The sequence below is a fragment of the Lampetra planeri genome, chromosome 34 (assembly GCF_965212315.1).
Source record: "Lampetra planeri chromosome 34, kcLamPlan1.2.h2, whole genome shotgun sequence".
Classification (NCBI taxonomy): Eukaryota; Metazoa; Chordata; class Hyperoartia; order Petromyzontiformes; family Petromyzontidae; genus Lampetra; species Lampetra planeri.
This window is the reverse complement of record NC_136140.1, coordinates 11032076-11050172: the sequence shown is the minus strand read 5'-3', so window position 1 is coordinate 11050172 and position 18097 is coordinate 11032076. Positions and strand designations below refer to the sequence as shown.

Sequence of the window (18097 nt, the reverse complement as noted above, 5' to 3'; positions counted from 1 at the left end):
GTGTGTGGCGGGGTGCGTGTGTGTGGCGGGGGTGGGTGGCGAGGTGGGTGGGTGTGTGTGGCAGGGTGGGTGGGTAAGTGGTAGAGTGGGTGGGTGTGAGTGGCAGGGTGGGTGTGTGTGGCAGGGTGGGTGGGTGTGAGTGGCAGGGTGGGTGTGTGTGTGTGGCAGGGTGGGTGTGTGTGGCAGGGTGGGTGGGTGTGAGTGGCAGGGTGGGTGTGTGTGTGTGGCAGGGTGGGTGGGTAAATGGTAGGGTGGGTGGGTGTGAGTGGCAGGGTGGGTGTGTGTGTGTGGCGGGGTGGGGGTGTGTGTGTGTGACAGGGTGGGTGTGTGTGGCAGGGTGGGTGCGTGTGAGTGGCAGGGTGGGTGTGTGTGTGTGGCAGGGTGGGTGTGTGTGAGTGGCAGGGTTGGTGTGTGTGGCAGGGTGGGTGGGTGTGAGTGGCAGGGTGGGTGTGTGTGTGTGGCAGGGTGGGTGTGTGTGGCAGGGTGGGTGGGTGTGAGTAGCAGGGTGGGTGTGTGTGTGTGGCAGGGTGGGTGGGTAAATGGTAGGGTGGGTGGGTGTGAGTGGCAGGGTGGGTGTGTGTGTGTGGCGGGGTGGGGGTGTGTGTGTGTGACAGGGTGGGTGTGTGTGGCAGGGTGGGTGGGTGTGTGTGGCAGGGTGGGTGGTGTGAGTGGCAGGGTGGGTGGGTGTGTGTGGCAGGGTGGGTGGGTAAGTGGTAGGGTGGGTGGGTGTGAGTGGCAGGGTGGGTGGGTGTGTGTGGCAGGGTGGGTGGGTAAGTGGTAGAGTGGGTGGGTGTGAGTGGCAGGGTGGGTGTGTGTGGCAGGGTGGGTGGGTGTGAGTGGCAGGGTGGGTGTGTGTGTGTGGCAGGGTGGGTGTGTGTGGCAGGGTGGGTGGGTGTGAGTGGCAGGGTGGGTGTGTGTGTGTGGCGGGGTGGGTGGGTAAATGGTAGGGTGGGTGGGTGTGAGTGGCAGGGTGGGTGTGTGTGTGTGGCGGGGTGGGGGTGTGTGTGTGTGGCAGGGTGGGTGGGTGTGTTTGGCTGGGTGGTTGGTGTGAGTGGCAGGGTGGGTGGGTGTGTGTGGCAGGGTGGGTGGGTAAGTGGTAGGGTGGGTGGGTGTGAGTGGCAGGGTGGGTGGGTGGGTGTGGCAGGGTGGGTGGGTAAGTGGTAGGGTAGGTTGGTGTGTGGCGGGGTGGGTGTGTGTGTGGTAGGGTGGGTGTGTGTGGCAGGGTGTGTGTGTGTGGCGGGGTGTGTGTGTGTGTGTGTTTGGCAGGGTGGGTGTGTGTGGCAGGGTGGGTGTATGTGTGTGGCAGGGTGGGTGTGTGTGGCAGGGTGTGTGTGGCAGGGTGGGTGTGTGTGGCAGGGTGGGTGTGTCTGTGTGGCAGGGTGTATGGCAGGGTGGGTGTGTGTGGCAGGGTGTGTGTGTGGCAGGGTGGGTGGGTGTGTGTGGCGTGGTGGGTGGGTGGGTGTGTGTGGCGTGGTGGGTGGGTGTGTGTGGCGTGGTGGGTGGGTGTGTGGCGGGGGTGGACGTGTGTGGCGGGGTGGGTGTGTGTGGCGAGGTGGGTGGGTGTGTGTGGCGAGGTGGGTGGGTGTGAGTGGCAGGGTGGGTGGGTGGGTGTGAGTGGCAGGGTGGGTGTGTGTGGCAGGGTGGGTGGGTAAGTGGTAGGGTGGGTGTGTGTGTGTGGCAGGGTGGGTGGGTGGGTGTGGCAGGGTGGGTGGGTAAGTGGTAGGGTAGGTTGGTGTGTGGCGGGGTGGGTGTGTGTGTGGTAGGGTGGGTGTGTGTGGCAGGGTGTGTGTGTGTGGCGGGGTGTGTGTGTGTGTTTGGCAGGGTGGGTGTGTGTGGCAGGGTGGGTGTGTGTGTGTGGCAGGGTGGGTGTGTGTGGCAGGGTGTGTGTGGCAGGGTGGGTGTGGGTGGCAGGGTGGGTGTGTCTGTGTGGCAGGGTGTATGGCAGGGTGGGTGTGTGTGGCAGGGTGTGTGTGTGGCAGGGTGGGTGGGTGTGTGTGGCGTGGTGGGTGGGTGGGTGTGTGTGGCGTGGTGGGTGGGTGTGTGTGGCGTGGTGGGTGGGTGTGTGGCGGGGGTGGACGTGTGTGGCGGGGTGGGTGTGTGTGGCGAGGTGGGTGGGTGTGTGTGGCGAGGTGGGTGGGTGTGAGTGGCAGGGTGGGTGGGTGGGTGTGAGTGAGTGGCAGGGTGGGTGGGTGTGTGTGGCAGGGTGGGTGGGTAAGTGGGAGGGTGGGTGGCTGTGTGTGGCAGGGTGTGTGGGTGTGTGTGGCGGGGTGGGTGGGTAAGTGGTAGGGTGGGTGGGTGTGTGTGGCAGGGTGGGTGGGTGTGAGTGGCAGGGTGGGTGTGTGTGTGTGGCGGGGTGGGTGGGTAAGTGGTAGGGTGTGTGGGTGTGTGTGGCAGGGTGGGTGGGTTTGTGTGGCAGGGTGGGTGGGTAAGTGGTAGGGTGTGTGGGTGTGAGTGGCAGGGTGGGTGTGTGTGTGTGGCGGGGTGGAGGTGTGTGTGTGTGGCAGGGTGGGTGTGTGTGGCAGGGTGGGTGGGTGTGTGTGGCAGGGTGGGTGGGTAAGTGGTAGGGTGGGTAGGTGTGAGTGGCAGGGTGGGTGGGTGTGTGTGGCAGGGTGGGTGGGTAAGTGGTAGGGTAGGTCGGTGTGTGGCGGGGTCGGTGTGTGTGTGTGGTAGGGTAGGTGTGTGTGGCAGGGTGTGTGTGTGGCGGGGTGTGTGTGTGTTTGGCAGGGTGGGTGTGTGTGGCAGGGTGGGTGTGTGTGGCAGGGTGGGTGTGTGTGTGTGGCAGGGTGGGTGTGTGTGGCAGGGTGTGTGTGGCAGGGTGGGTGTGTGTGGCAGGGTGGGTGTGTGTGGCAGGGTGGGTGTGTGTGTGTGGCAGTGTGTGTGGCAGGGTGTGTGTGTGGCAGGGTGGGTGGGTGTGTGGCATTGTGGGTGGGTGGGTGTGTGGCGTGGTGGGTGGGTGTGTGTGGCGTGGTGGGTGGGTGTGTGTGGCGTGGTGGGTGGACGTGTGTGGCGGGTGTGTGTGGCGAGGTGGGTGGGTGTGTGTGGCGAGGTGGGTGGGTGTGAGTGGCAGGGTGGGTGGGTGGGTGTGAGTGGCAGGGTGGGTGGGTGTGTGTGGCAGGGTGGGTGGGTAAGTGGGAGGGTGGGTGGCTGTGTGTGGCAGGGTGTGTGGGTGTGTGTGGCGGGGTGGGTGGGTAAGTGGTAGGGTGGGTGGGTGTGTGTGGCAGGGTGGGTGGGTGTGAGTGGCAGGGTGGGTGTGTGTGTGTGGCGGGGTGGGTGGGTAAGTGGTAGGGTGTGTGGGTGTGTGTGGCAGGGTGGGTGGGTAAGTGGTAGGGTGGGTGGGTGTGTGTGGCGGGGTGTGTGGGTGTGTGTGGCAGGGTGGGTGGGTGTGTGTGGTAGGGTGGGTGGGTGTGTGTGGCAGGGTGGGTGGGAGTGGCAGGGTGGGTGTGAGTGGCAGGGTGGGTGGGTAAGTGGTAGGGTGGGTGTTTGTGTGTGTGGCAGGGTGGGTGGGTGTGAGTGGCAGGGTGGGTGTGTGTGTGTGGCGGGGTGGGTGGGTAAGTTGTAGGGTGGGTGGGTGTGTGTGTGTGGCAGGGTGGGTGGGTGTGAGTGGCAGGGTGGGTGTGAGTGGCAGGGTGGGTGGGTGTGTGTGGTAGGGTAGGTGGGTGTGTGTGGCAGGGTGGGTGGGTGTGAGTGGCAGGGTGGGTGTGAGTGGCAGGGTGGGTAAGTGGTAGGGTGGGTGGGTGTGTGTGGCGGGGTGTGTGTGTGTGGCGGGGGTGGGTGGCGAGGTGGGTGGGTGTGTGTGGCAGGGTGGGTGGGTAAGTGGTAGAGTGGGTGGGTGTGTGTGTCGAGGTAGGTGGGTGGGTGTGTGTGGCAGGGTGGGTGTGTGTGGCAGGGTGGGTGGGTGTGAGTGGCAGGGTTGGTGTGTGTGTGTGGCAGGGTGGGTGGGTGTGTGTGGCGGGGTGGGTGTGTATGTGTGGTAGGGTGGGTGTGTGGTAGGGTGGGTGTGTGTGGCAAAGTGTGTGTGTGTGGCGGGGTGGGTGTGTGTGTGTGTGGCAGGGTGGGTGTGTGTGGCAGGGTGGATGTGTGTGGCAGGGTGGGTGGGTGTGTCTGGCAGGGTGGGTGGGTGTGTCTGGCAGGGTGGGTGGGTGTGAGTGGCAGGGTGGGTGGGTGTGTGTGGCAGGGTGAGTGGGTAAGTGGCAGGGTGGGTGGGTGTGTGGCGGGGTGAGTGTGTGTGTGTGGTAGGGTGAGTGTGTGTGTGTGGTAGGGTGTGTGTGTGTGTGGCAGGGTGTGTGTGTGTAGCAGGGTGTGTGTGTGGCGTGGTGGGTGGGTGTGTGTGGCGTGGGGGGTGGGTGTGTGTGGCGGGGTGTGTGTGTGTGTGGCGAGGTGGGTGGGTGTGTGTGGTAGGGTGGGTGGGTGTGTGTGGCAGGGTGGGTGGGAGTGGCAGGGTGGGTGTGAGTGGCAGGGTGGGTGGGTAAGTGGTAGGGTGGGTGTTTGTGTGTGTGGCAGGGTGGGTGGGTGTGAGTGGCAGGGTGGGTGTGTGTGTGTGGCGGGGTGGGTGGGTAAGTTGTAGGGTGGGTGGGTGTGTGTGTGTGGCAGGGTGGGTGGGTGTGAGTGGCAGGGTGGGTGTGAGTGGCAGGGTGGGTGGGTGTGTGTGGTAGGGTGGGTGGGTGTGTGTGGCAGGGTGGGTGGGTGTGAGTGGCAGGGTGGGTGTGAGTGGCAGGGTGGGTAAGTGGTAGGGTGGGTGGGTGTGTGTGGCGGGGTGTGTGTGTGTGGCGGGGGTGGGTGGCGAGGTGGGTGGGTGTGTGTGGCAGGGTGGGTAAGTGGTAGAGTGGGTGGGTGTGTGTGTCGAGGTAGGTGGGTGGGTGTGTGTGGCAGGGTGGGTGTGTGTGGCAGGGTGGGTGGGTGTGAGTGGCAGGGTTGGTGTGTGTGTGTGGCAGGGTGGGTGGGTGTGTGTGGCGGGGTGGGTGTGTATGTGTGGTAGGGTGGGTGTGTGGTAGGGTGGGTGTGTGTGGCAAAGTGTGTGTGTGTGGCGGGGTGGGTGTGTGTGTGTGTGGCAGGGTGGGTGTGTGTGGCAGGGTGGATGTGTGTGGCAGGGTGGGTGGGTGTGTCTGGCAGGGTGGGTGGGTGTGTCTGGCAGGGTGGGTGGGTGTGAGTGGCAGGGTGGGTGGGTGTGTGTGGCAGGGTGAGTGGGTAAGTGGCAGGGTGGGTGGGTGTGTGGCGGGGTGAGTGTGTGTGTGTGGTAGGGTGAGTGTGTGTGTGTGGTAGGGTGTGTGTGTGTGTGGCAGGGTGTGTGTGTGTAGCAGGGTGTGTGTGTGGCGTGGTGGGTGGGTGTGTGTGGCGTGGGGGGTGGGTGTGTGTGGCGGGGTGTGTGTGTGTGTGGCGAGGTGGGTGGGTGTGTGTGGCAGGGTGGGTGGGTGTGAGTGGCAGGGTGGGTGTGAGTGGCAGGGTGGGTAAGTGGTAGGGTGGGTGGGTGTGTGTGGCAGGGTGGGTGGGTGTGAGTGGTAGGGTGGGTGGGTGTGTGTGGTGGGGTGTGTGTGGCGGGGGTGGATATGTGTGGCGAGGTGGGTGGGTGTGAGTGGCAGGGTGGGTGGGTGGGTGTGAGTGGCAGGGTGGGTGGGTGGGTGTGAGTGGCAGGGTGGGTGGGTGTGTGTGAGTGGCAGGGTGGGTGGGTGTGTGTGGCAGGGTGGGTGGGTAAGTGGTAGGGTGGGTGTGTGTGGTGGGGTGGGTGGGTGGGGAGCGGTGGTGTAGCGGTTAGCATGGTGCACTACGGACCCGGCTACCCGAGTTCGATTTCCGCTCATGGCCAACACCGGTGACGATTATCTAAACCGGTCCTGGGCCTCTTCTAGTTCGACTCTGCCTCAAAATGAGTACCTGGTGCAATTTGTAAACATCGCCACTGGGGAGACAAAGGCGGCCGGGCGTGGTGTTGGTCACCCAACCCCTCGTGTGCCGTGCCGGCCTTCATAGGTTCTCACTAACAGCACTTGCCCCAAGTCGGTTACAGGCTAGACGCGGGATCTTTGTCTTTGTGTGTAACCTGTGTAATATCTGTTTGTTAATGTGTGTGTAATGTGTGTGTGTAATCCATGTGTGTGGGGGTGTGTGCGGTTTATGGCTGTGTGAAACCAAGGTTGGTGCCAAAGAGCACAAGTCACGCACAGGTGACCGACGACGACGATGATGAGTTAAGTGGGGAGACAAAGGTGACTGGGTGTGGTCCCAGCCTACGTAGCCACCCGTGCTCATCGGAGATGCAGGCGCGAAAACAACAAACTAAATTAGTCAATCTAGAGGACGATTTAAAAGTGCACAGCTCCCAGTTGATTCCTTTTTTTGGAGCGAAGAGGCGTTCCAGACGGCCGCAGAAAGCGCATCCGAAAGCGCCGCGCGTCTGTGTTCGATGGCAGCAGCCTGGAGCTGCTGCTGCCGCTGCTGCCGCTGCCGCTTGTTGCTGTGAGGATGTCCGCCGGAGTTGACGTGGGAGGGGAGGGGGGGCACTTTGGCCGATCAGACATCATCCGTGCGAGGGGCCGCCACACCATGTGAAACCATTGTTGGGTTTGTGACAGCAGCACGACGACGACGATGATGTTGGGAGGAGTTTTCACGTTCGGGAGGGGGGGGGGCGCACTAAAGCCCCCCAGTGGCTCGCGGTGGCCTGAGAACGAAGAGCGCTCGCTGGCCTCGTGCTCCTTGGCGAGATGATGTCGGCTGCAGAGCGACGCTGCGGGCAGCAGGTGGTAGTGCGGTCACATGGCTACCGAGGCCACGTGGTGGCCTTCCCTCTGCGTCTGTATTCCCTGCGTTTCAGCACTTGCGCCAACAGTGGGTTATGAGATATTTGTCTTTGTGTACACGCGTGTGAGTGTGTATGTCCGTGTGTCTCATAGCGGTCGTATAACCTGGTGCGGTGGGTAAATTAAGCGCCACTGGGGAGACGAAGACGGCCGAGTGTGGTGCTGGCCACGCACCCCCTCGTGTGCCGTCCCGCCTTCATAGGTGCTCACTCACAGCACTTTCCCCAGCAGTCTGTTAAGGCTACACGGGGGATCTTTGCCTTTATAGCGATAAGCATGCCGCACTACGAACCCAGTGACCCGAGTTCGATTCCTGCTCACGGCCAACACCAGTGACGAATATCTGAATCGGTTCAGGGCCTCCCCTAGGTCGACTAAGCCTCAAATGAGTACCTGCTTCGATACGTAAACATCGCCACTGGGGAGACAAAGGCGGCCTGGCGTGGCGTTGGACACCCCATAATGTGTCGTGCCGGCCTTCATAGGTGCTCGCCAAACTGCACTTGTCCCAAGCGTCTGTTGAGGCTATACGGGGGATCTTTGTGCGTCCATAGGCCCTTGCTAGCAGCACCTGTCCCGACATTCTGCGTTAAATTCGATACAGGACCCCATGGCGGTCACGCAGCGTGGCCTGGAACCCGGCACCGCGGAGGCCGTGAGGGTTGGTGGATCGCGTAGACGTTCGCGAAACTCCCTCCGCACCCTGGCCGGGGTACGCTGGCGGTATGGCAAGTGGGATGATATCCGTCGACGATTGAGCATCAACTCCCCGTTTGCACGCGTGTTGTCCGGGGAACTCGCGGTTTCCTGTGCCGTGTGTCCACCGCTCACTGTCCCCAGTTGGACGTTCCACTGCAAGGACGGCAGAGCTTGGACAATTGTGGGCGAACAACTCTGGGCCTTCCTTTCCCGCTTGCCTGTGGATTTTCTCGAACCTCTGAATCACCCTCCTCCGTCCCCTCCTCCCTCCCTGCGAGCGCGAACGAAAAAAACCCCGCGTTGCGCGCCACGTGAAAGTCTCGGCGGGCGAAGGTTTCCCCTCGACGCTTTCTAAAGGTCGCTCCCCTTGCCCGCGCCCAGACCGACCGGGCCTCCTGGACGTGGGCCCCGTGGAGCGGATGCAGGAGCGCGTGCTGCAGGCGCTCGACCTGCAGCTGCGGCGCAGCCACCCCGAGAGCGCCTTCCTCTTCCCCAAGCTGCTGCAGAAGCTCTCCGACCTGCGCCAGCTGGTGGCCGAGCACGCCCAGATGGTGCACGACATTCGGCGCACGGAGGCCGACACGGCGATGCCGCCCCTGCTGCAGGAGATCTTCAAGGACATGTACTGAGGCCCCCCCACCCCGCCTTCTACCCCCGTCGACACACAATCCCCACCCCCGCTGCCCCTCGGTGGAAGGCTTTGACCTTCGGAAACTGGACTCTACGAAAGTAAACAACGGGTGGCGTGAGTGTGGGGTGGACGTCTACAGAGTGGCCCCCACCACCACCGGAGAGGGGGGTTGTGGGAGGTCCCCACCGCCCCACCACCACCACCCCACCACCACCACCACTGCGATCCGAGAAGTCGCAAATTCTGTTCGTGAGCCTGCGTTCGCCTCCAACGAAGAATACGTTATGCTGCTGCTAATGGTGATGATGCTGCTAACGGTGATGCTGCTGCTGACAATGGTGATGGTGATGACAATGATGCCGATGATGACAATGGTGATGATGCCGATGATGACAATGGTGATGCTGCTGCTGCTGCTGCTGATAATGATGGTGATGACAATGGTGATGGAGATGACAATGACGATAGTATTGATGCTGATGACAATGGTGAAGATGGCATCGGCGGTGGTGATGATGATGAGGGTGATGTTTGATGGTAACGTTTTTAGAGTGGTGATTGGTGATGGACGTGGTATTGATGATGTTGCTTGCTGATGAGAGGAGGATGATGGGGATGATGATGATGATGATGGGGATGATGATGATGGGGATGATGATGATGTTGCTTGCTGATGAGAGGATGATGGGGATGATGATGACAGGACGCGTGATCTGACGCGATGCCATCTCCAGACACCTTCGACCACATCACCTGGAGTGTGCCGGAAGTGAGGAGAAGTGGTTTTATGTTGAGCCTGGCCCGTGCTGCTGGCGTCAGAAAGACATTGTGGGGGCTGCGCCAGGCGACCTCCGTCAACTCGCGCGGGGTCACCATTTGAACCAACGCTCGCCCGTGTCACGTGGGGCACACACACACGTGCACATACACACACGTGCACATACACACACGTACACACACACACACGTACACACACACACGTGCACACAACAACAACAACCGCCATTCGCCACTAAGTGGCGGTGACGTCACCACGACGCTTGTGCCAGGCCATGTGCACCTTGAGGCCACGTGAAGTGTCGAACGCCCGCTGGCAGGAGGTCACGGGGCAGACCCAGCAGGTGCCACGGGTCGACTGACCGAGATGACTGGCTGATGCACCACCTTTGCCCCCTACTGTACCAACTTGCTGTGCTTTAGCCACCCGGCGCTCCGCTCGTTGTTGTGAGCGTCGCTCCTCCGCCCTCCGTTGTTGTTGTAGGGCGACTGCCTCCAACTGCCCAGTAGCGTCCTTCACGAGCCTCCTCCAATGAGGCCGATCTTGACACCGCTGGTACCAGTCATCGGCAAGTCTACTCAGCTCCACGTCCTCCTGTACCACATCACTCCATCTCTTCTCTAGCCCGTGCCGCGCCCGTTTAGCCCCCTCGATCCGGCCGAACAAAAGCTGTTTAGGCATGTGGTGGCTAGGCATGCGGGCTACATGACCCAGCCAACGCAGCCTTGCCTGCCGGAGGAGCTGACCGATGGGACTTTGCCCAGATCTTTCAAAGATTTGTGAGCTCCTCACACAATCCAGCCTGGTTAAACCCAGGATGGATCGTAAGCAGGCCAGCCTAAATGTTTCCAACCGGCGAAGATGCTCCATTAGGGGGGTCCACGTTTCGCAAGCGTAGAGAAGGGAGGGAATGACCGTGGACGAGAAGACCTGAAGCTTCGTGCGGAGCGACAGACCAGGTAGCTTCCACACAGCGTTACGCAACCGATGAAAAGATATTGCCGCTCGACTGATTTGGAGTGAGACCTCTGCTGTTAAACTGGAGCCGGTCATAAGCACACTGCCCAGGTATGGGAAACTCTCCACTCTCTCCACAACTTCCCCATCACCGATTGGGAGTTGTGGGGGTGGAGTGTCCGATGGTACAAAATACCCAGGCAGGTGCTTAGTTTTGGTGGGGCTGATGGTAAGGCCCCATCTCTTAGTGGCACGCTCCAGTCTCAGCAGCAGCGTCTCCAACTCCTCTTCTGAATGAGCAGCTATTACCAAATCATCGGCATACATAACGTGGTTGACCAATAGGGAGCCATCCCTTGATCGCACCCGGGCGTCGATCAGCCTCCCATTATATCTGTACCAAATGGAAATTCCCCCGGTACAGCTATTGAAGGCTTCACGAACTACGCAGTCGAAATAGATGTTAAATAATGTGGGAGCCAGAGGACATCCCTGTCGCACCCCAAGGTGTACAGGGAAAGGCTCCGACTCCCGGCCACGTAGTTTTACCCGGGCCCGCTCACCATAATGAAGGTCCTTAATGATCGTGAGCAGAGGGTCAGGGACTCCGAAAGCACGAAGAACAACCCAGAGCCCATGCCTATTGATGGTATCATAGGCCTTGAGGGTCAATAAAGCAGAGATGTAGGTCTTGTTGGAATTCCCTACACCTCTGCTGTAGCAGACGGACAGAAAATATGGCATCTGTGCAGGACCGCCCTTTCCTGAAACCGCATTGGGGTTCCGCAAGCCTCTCCTCAGCGTGCCTAGCAAGGCGATGTTGAATACTCCTTGCCAGGACCTTTTCCGGCACACTGAGGAGTGAGATGCCCCTGTAGTTGTTACAGTCTGTGCGGTCCCCCTTCTTAAAGAGGGGGACCACCAGGGCATTCTTCCAATCCTGCGGTACCCGTCCAGCGGTCCAGACTGTTGTTATGATGTCATATAGGGCAGTCTGTGCACAAACGCCACCCTCCCTCAGCATTTCGCTTGGGAGATCATCTTTTCTGGTCTCAGACTCCGGATCGCCTTAAGTACTTCCTCAACAGATGGCACCTCAGCCAGCCACTCACAGGGGGTGACCTCTTCCAATATTTGAGGCACGGCAGCCTCAGCAGGGTTATCCCCACTTTGTGCCATGATGTTTTCCTGGCTGAGATATTTTCCCTCCCCCAGGACCTCACAGAAATGCTCAGCAAATCTGCAAACCTGTTCCTGGGGGTCGGAGATTGGATCACCGTTTTTTCCCTTGATGATGGTAATAGGTGTGGCGCTGCAGGTTACTTTTTTGATGGAGTTAAATAGTGATTTGTGATCGCGGGCCACTGAGGCAGACTCCATCTCCTCAGCAACCCGCGACCACCATCCATCCTTGCAGCGCCTTACGGCTCTCCGAACCTCCCAGCGAAGGCTGCGGTAAACCTCCTCATTCTCCGACGTGGGATGCTGTAGCCGATGAGAGTGGGCCTGTCGCTTTTTCTCAATTAACCTGAACACCTCCTCCGTCAGCCAGGGTTTCTGGGGAGGTCTGGACCGCATACCCAAAGCAGCCATTGCAGCTGCATGAGTCAGTCTTAAACCTCGCCCATTTACCCTCGACATAAGGTGGAGTGGGGGACGATGCTAACCCCAGCTGCAAGCGATGATGAAATTCTCGCTTGCAACTTTCATCAGCTAACTGAGACCAGGCCACTTTTGGTTGGAATGGGGTCCTGGGTGTACACCCACCACCGGAGTGGAAGAATGGCAGGCGCATCTTACAGATGACTAGTCGATGGTCAGAGGGCAGATCAGCTCCACGGTAGGTCCTGGTGTCAAGGACATGGGCTCGCATCCGCTGGTCCGTCACTATGTAGTCCAGCAGATGTTCTTGCTTGGACCCGGCATGCATCCATGATGTTGTGTGGATGCGCCGATGCCGGAAGAGCGTGTTGGTAATTACAAGCCCATGGGCTGCACAAAAATCTAGCAGCCTCCTACCGTTGTTATTGAGCTGATCTGGCCCATGCCTTCCAATCACTCCAGACCAGGTGCCAGCATCATGACCAACTCGGGCATTAAAGTCACCCAACAAGATGACTCTGTCCCGAGTGGCCACTTTAGCCAGCACCTGTGACAGGAGGTCATAGAAGGCATCTGACTCATCGGCCTTGCCTGCATCCCTCCACGGATGTTCGTCTTCGGTGGGGGCATAAGTAACCACGACCACCACTCCTCGCCTCCGGTTGATGGGAAGGCGAGCCCAAAGTAGCCTGGGGCTTACAGCTTCCCACACCTCACCGCCACGCTCCCATGCCCCCTTCATTCTTTTGTTCAGAAGAAGAGCCACACCCTGTTGTTTGGCAGTCTCCTGCCCCGAGTGGAGGACTGTCCACCCCTCATGGTGGCAGGAGCCAGAACCGGTCCACCGGACCTCCTGAATGCCACAGAGATCCAGGCGGTACCGGTCCAGCTCCCGACAAAGGAGTGGCAGCCTCTCCTCCGCAGCGAGCGTTCGAACATTCCACGTGGCCATCCGCAATGGTTTTTCGTTGTTTCTGGAGGAGCCCCGAGGGTGAAGATTCAATCTGCTGGCTCCGCCATATGGGGTTTGGCCAGGAGACGTCATAAAAGCCTGACCCCCGGGGCCTCTGGCACAAGCTTATTTGTTACAGCTTTTTGTTTATATCGTAGTTTAGTGGTAGTTAATTGAAGGTGGAGGGGTTACCAGCCCCTCGCACCCGTCCAGAGCCCCCGTTTAGCCACTGTGGTGGTCACAGACGCCATGAGGGGAGAGGCCAATGGCTCTCCCCCCACAGCACTGCCCACGACAGTGTTGCCCGTCCGGCACCGCGAGGAGGTAGGAGGTTGTTTTGCACACACACATACACACGCACACACACACGTGCACACACACACACGTGCACACACACACACGTGTAACACACACACACGTGCACATACACACACGTACACACACACACGTGCACACACACACGTGCACACACACACGTGCACACGATCTCGATCTTAATGCGAACCAGCAGCGCGCGTTTGCTGCGTCACGCCACGGCTTCGTTTGGCAATCACCGGTGGCGTGCGGCGTCGGTAGGACGCCGTGGGTTGGGGGCGGAAGAGGAGGAACAGGAACCCCACGACTCGTGGCCCATCGGCCACAACTGGACGGCTTCCCCCTTTCACTGTCTTCCCTGCCTGGTGCCGCTTTATGTTGGGGGCGGGGTGGGTCGGTGGGTTCAGCCGCCAGCGCCGTCATGAAGGACGAGTAAACATTGACCCCCCCCCACCGGCGTCGTGGTAAAAATAATCCGGGCAACGCGACAGACTGAAGAACGGCCAGTTCCAGGTGACAGCGGGGAGGGGGGGGGGGGGGTGACACGGGGGACAGCGGTTTGGCTACCGGGGGGTGGGCGGAACCATCGCCACAAATGGAACTCTTCAGGGACACTGCCGGCTATGGATGTGAACGCGTCTCCTCTGTACCGCACGCAACCCCAGGGGGGGGGGGGACGTGGGGCAGGGTTGCCACTTCCGAGTTCACAAAAACCGTGACGTCTCGTGGGCAAGAGGATATCGTACACAAGCGGAGGGGGGGGGGGGGGGTTGGGGGTTAGGGGGGGTAGGGGGTGTGAGGGGGGCTCGGCTCTCCCAGTCCCTGCGTGCGTTCACCTCGCCACCTCCGCACGCCGAGAGATTCGGGCGAAGGTTGCGGATTCTGGGACTCTGAAGTCGAGATTTATCATCTCAGGGAGGGAGGGGGGGGTGAGAGTCTGCCTCGTTCGTGTCGTCTCGGTTGCGTCGTTTTGTCCGATTGTTCGTGTCGTTTGTTCCGTCTGCGTTGGTGGTGTCGGTGTCGTTCCGTCTCGTGATTCACGAGCCGACTGTCCAGCAACTCTGTTCGTTGCGGGTGCCTCCGCATGCCGGGTTAAAAGTAATAAGAAGAATCGACACTCGTTCGCGGGGGTGAAAATACTCTATGCAACATACCTGGAGCCAAAAACTAATCAATGTAAATAATCGATAGTTAATCGATAAGTAATCGATGAATAATCGTTACCCCCGTTTTCTCCGGAGTAGAAGACACGATCCGGGAAGTAAGACACCACTCCAGATGTCTTCCCGGTGTAAATAAAGTAACACCGTACACAGCTACCGGAGTATAAGACGCACTCCCAAACTTTTGCTTTAACGTAGCGTGATGGGGGGGGGGGCAGGGGGGGGGTTATTGAGTGCGTCTGACAATCCCGAGATTATTCTCATCGTCTATCCCTGGGCTGCTGGGGGGGGGGGGGGGGGGGCTAGGAAGGGAGGGGGTGATGCTGTGAAGGAACGAGGTGGAGGCTTGTGCACCACACACACGCGTCCCGTGTATTTGTACATATCGCAGCGAGACGAGGTGCTGTTGATGACGACGGGAACAATCGAGCATTGCAAGGAACTAAAAGAGGATGTGGGGACGATTGACGACCTTGGGTGGTGGCCTCGGTTACTTTCACCAGTGATGGTGGGTGGGCGAGTGTGTGGACGGGTGGGTGAGCGGGTGGGCGAGCGGGTGGGCGAGCGAGCGGGTGGGCGAGCGGGTGGGCAAGTGGGTGGGCTAGTGGGTGGGTGGGCTAGTGGGTGGGTGGGCCAGTGGGTGAGAGAGTGGGTGGGTGGGCGAGTGGGTGGGTGGGCGAGTGGGCGAGCGGGTGGCCGAATGGGTGAGCGAGCGGGTGGGCGAGCGAGTGGGTGAGCGAGCGGGTGGGCGAGCGAGTGGGCGAGCCAGTGGGTGAGTCTGCGGGTGAGTGGGCGAGTGTGCAGTCGAGTTGGGCGGGCGAGTGGGTGGGCGAGTTGGGCGGGCGAATGGGTGAGTCTGCGGGCGAGTGGGTGAGTGTGCGGGCGAGTGGGTGAGCGAGTGGGTGAGTCTGTGGGCAAGTGGGTGAGTGTGTGGGTGAGTTGGGTGGGTGAGTGTGCGGGGAAGTGGGTGAGTGTGCGGGGAAGTGGGTGGGCGAGTGGGTGAGTCTGTGGGCGAGTGGGTGAGTGTGTGGATGAGTTGGGTGGGCGAGTGGGTGGGTGAGTGGGTGAGTGTGCGGGGAAGTAGGTGGGTGTACGGGAGGGTGAGTGGCCAAATAGGGAGCGGTTAGTGGTAGCGGTTAGCTCCGCACTGCGCCACGAACCCTGGCGACCTGATGTTCGACTCCCGCTCACGACCAACATCGGCGATGATTATCTGAACCCTTCCTGGGCCTCCCCTAGGTCGACTCGGCCTCAAGTGCGTACATGGTGTGGTGTCAGCATCGCTACTGGGGGAGACAAAGGCGGTCGGGCGTGGATCGAGTGGACAGGATAAAGAGACATTGCGTGGTTGAATATTATCCATAATACACGGACTCCTCTACTCACGAATATATGCGAATTACGACATTTCAGAGATACGAACAAACCTGTCCGTGTCCAGTTGCCTGTTCAGAACGAGAATTGTAAGTTCAACCGCCGTGCAATAGATGACGGTGGTTGCATCTACATCTGCAGAACGTGAAGACCCAGTGACATCTACATCTGCAGAACGTGAAGAATTAGTGGCATCTACATCTGTAGAACATTAAGACCCAGTGGCATCTACATCTGCAGAAGATGAAGAACCAGTGGCATCTACATCTGTAGAACATGAAGAATTAGTGGCATCTATATCTGCAGAACGTGAAGAACCAGTGGCATCTACATTTGTAGAATATGAAGAACCAGTGGCATCTACATCTAAATGAGATTATATAACTTTTAATGCCATTCTCAGGTTAAGTGTACACGCCATACAACACGTTTGAAATCTACAGGCATAAAGTTGGACTTAAGAACGAATCGACATACGAACAGACATATGGAACCCAACTAGTTCCCAAGTAGAGGAGTCTCTGTAGATTTTGTTGGGTTTGAGCGTGTGAATATAAATGTGTCGTTAAACCCGCCACCACCCGACACAGCCAATTAGTAAGGTTTTGTCACATAAACAAAACGTGGCCAATTCGTTACCAGTACAGCACACAGCGGTTGTGTGTTGGAGAGTAAACCCACAACATTTACAATATGAGCACCGTGACGTTTCGACTGTAATTACAAATCGGCATCATCAGGCGGACAGCCACAGAGTTGTGGACAAGTCCTCCTCCTGCCCGGTTCTTAACTAGCGGGACATGACGTGAGGTCACCACTTGTGAGTCAGTGTTGCGAAGGCCAGGGCGGGGGTGGGCCGGGGGTGGTGTTTAATTTTTGCGTAAAAATTACAATGCTTCGTGCATGTGTGGAGTCTAGTAGGAGGAGATGATGAGATGTCAACCAGCTGGAGGCGGCATCGCCGGCCGGCAAAGTGAGTGCCGTACGCTTTGCACGGACCGACCAGGAGCAGAACTAAACTATTTTTTCAGTGTTATTGTATACCAGGTAAGCGCCTTGGCTCTCATAAAGCAGATGGCTAGACGCAGTGGCTGCTGATATCATCGCGAGTCAATGTGTTGCTGCACAAATAATACTCGAAACCCCGTGATGTTGATTTTAGAACGTGGAGGGGAGAAGCTGGGGACAATCAAATGCACGCGACCGCGGGGAGAGAGACACCGAAAACTCCAAATATACAGCAGGGTTCAAGGTGGGGATCGAACCCACGGCATCCTGCCTACCAGGCGAGGTAGTTAACATCTCCTAGCTACCGTGGCAGCGAGCGCGGGGGCACGAGGTGCCACCTCTCCCCCCGCTGGTGGCCAAAGCTACGAGCTGGACCCCCCCCTTGACAACCACCATGATACTTGATTTCAACAAGGGCGTCAAAGAACAACCAAAAACTTGAGAACGCTGTTTACATTATTTTTTTAATGAAATTTATTTCATTTACGTTCCACGTTTAATTTCAATTCAGTTAAGAGCAGTAACGTAATGTTACAAAGAGGTAACTACGACTACGGAGCTGTGGTGGCTGCATTTTGTGAAGATGGAGCGCCTCCTACAGCATTAAATGTTCACGACCGTGAGCGTACGGAAGATGTGGTTAGGGCAAGAGGAGCCGCGATGTCTAATAATAGCCTCTAGGGTGCGACCGTGCGAGACAAACCAAATATTGGGGCCTCACCTTGCTGCACCCCCTGAGCTGATAATGTAGTCACTACACCACTGATAATGTAGTCACTACACCACTGATAATGTAGTCACTACACCATTGATAATGTAGTCACTACACCATTGATAATGTAGTCACTACACCACTGGTAATGTAGTCACTACACCACTGATAATGTAGTCACTACACCACTGATAATGTAGTTACTACACCACTGATAATGTAGTCCCTACACCACTGATAATGTAGTCACTACACCACTGATAATGTAGTCACTACACCACTGATAATGTAGTCACTACACCACTGGTAATGTAGTCAATACACCATTGATAATGTAGTTACTACACCATTGATAATGTAGTTACTACGCCACTGATAATGTAGTCACTACGCCACTGATAATATAGTTACTACACCACTGGTAATGTAGTTACTACACCATTGATAATGTAGTTACTATGCCACTGATAATGTAGTCACTACGCCACTGATAATGTAGTTACTACACCACTGATAATGTAGTTACTACACCATTGATAATGTAGTCACTACGCCACTGATAATGTAGTCACTACACCATTGATAATGTAGTTACTACACCTCTGGTAATGTAGTTACTACACCACTGATAATGTAGTCACTACACCACTGATAATGTAGTCACTACACCACTGATAATGTAGTCACTACACCACTGGTAATGTAGTCAATACACCATTGATAATGTAGTTACTACACCATTGATAATGTAGTTACTACACCACTGATAATGTAGTCCCTACACCACTGATAATGTAGTCACTACACCACTGATAATGTAGTCACTACACCACTGATAATGCAGTCACTACACCACTGGTAATGTAGTCAATACACCATTGATAATGTAGTTACTACACCATTGATAATGTAGTTACTACGCCACTGATAATGTAGTCACTACGCCACTGATAATGTAGTTACTACACCACTGGTAATGTAGTTACTACACCATTGATAATGTAGTCACTACGCCACTGATAATGTAGTCACTACACCACTGATAATGTAGTTACTACACCTCTGGTAATGTAGTTACTACGCCACTGATAATGTAGTCACTACACCATTGA

The 18097-nt window shown here is 57.9% G+C and overlaps 1 protein-coding gene across 1 annotated transcript in view; it reads left to right on the top strand.

Annotated features, from left to right (window-relative positions):
• Positions 1-8731, top strand: part of LOC144730151 (peroxisome proliferator-activated receptor delta-like) — a 40659-nt gene extending 31928 nt beyond the window's left edge. Inside the window, exon 9 of the mRNA XM_078610737.1 lies at positions 7875-8731. Within this exon, the coding sequence (XP_078466863.1) occupies positions 7875-8122 (248 nt within the window). The 3' untranslated portion in view covers positions 8123-8731. The remainder of the gene's footprint in view (positions 1-7874) is intronic.
• The last annotated feature ends 9366 nt before the right edge of the window (positions 8732-18097 follow it).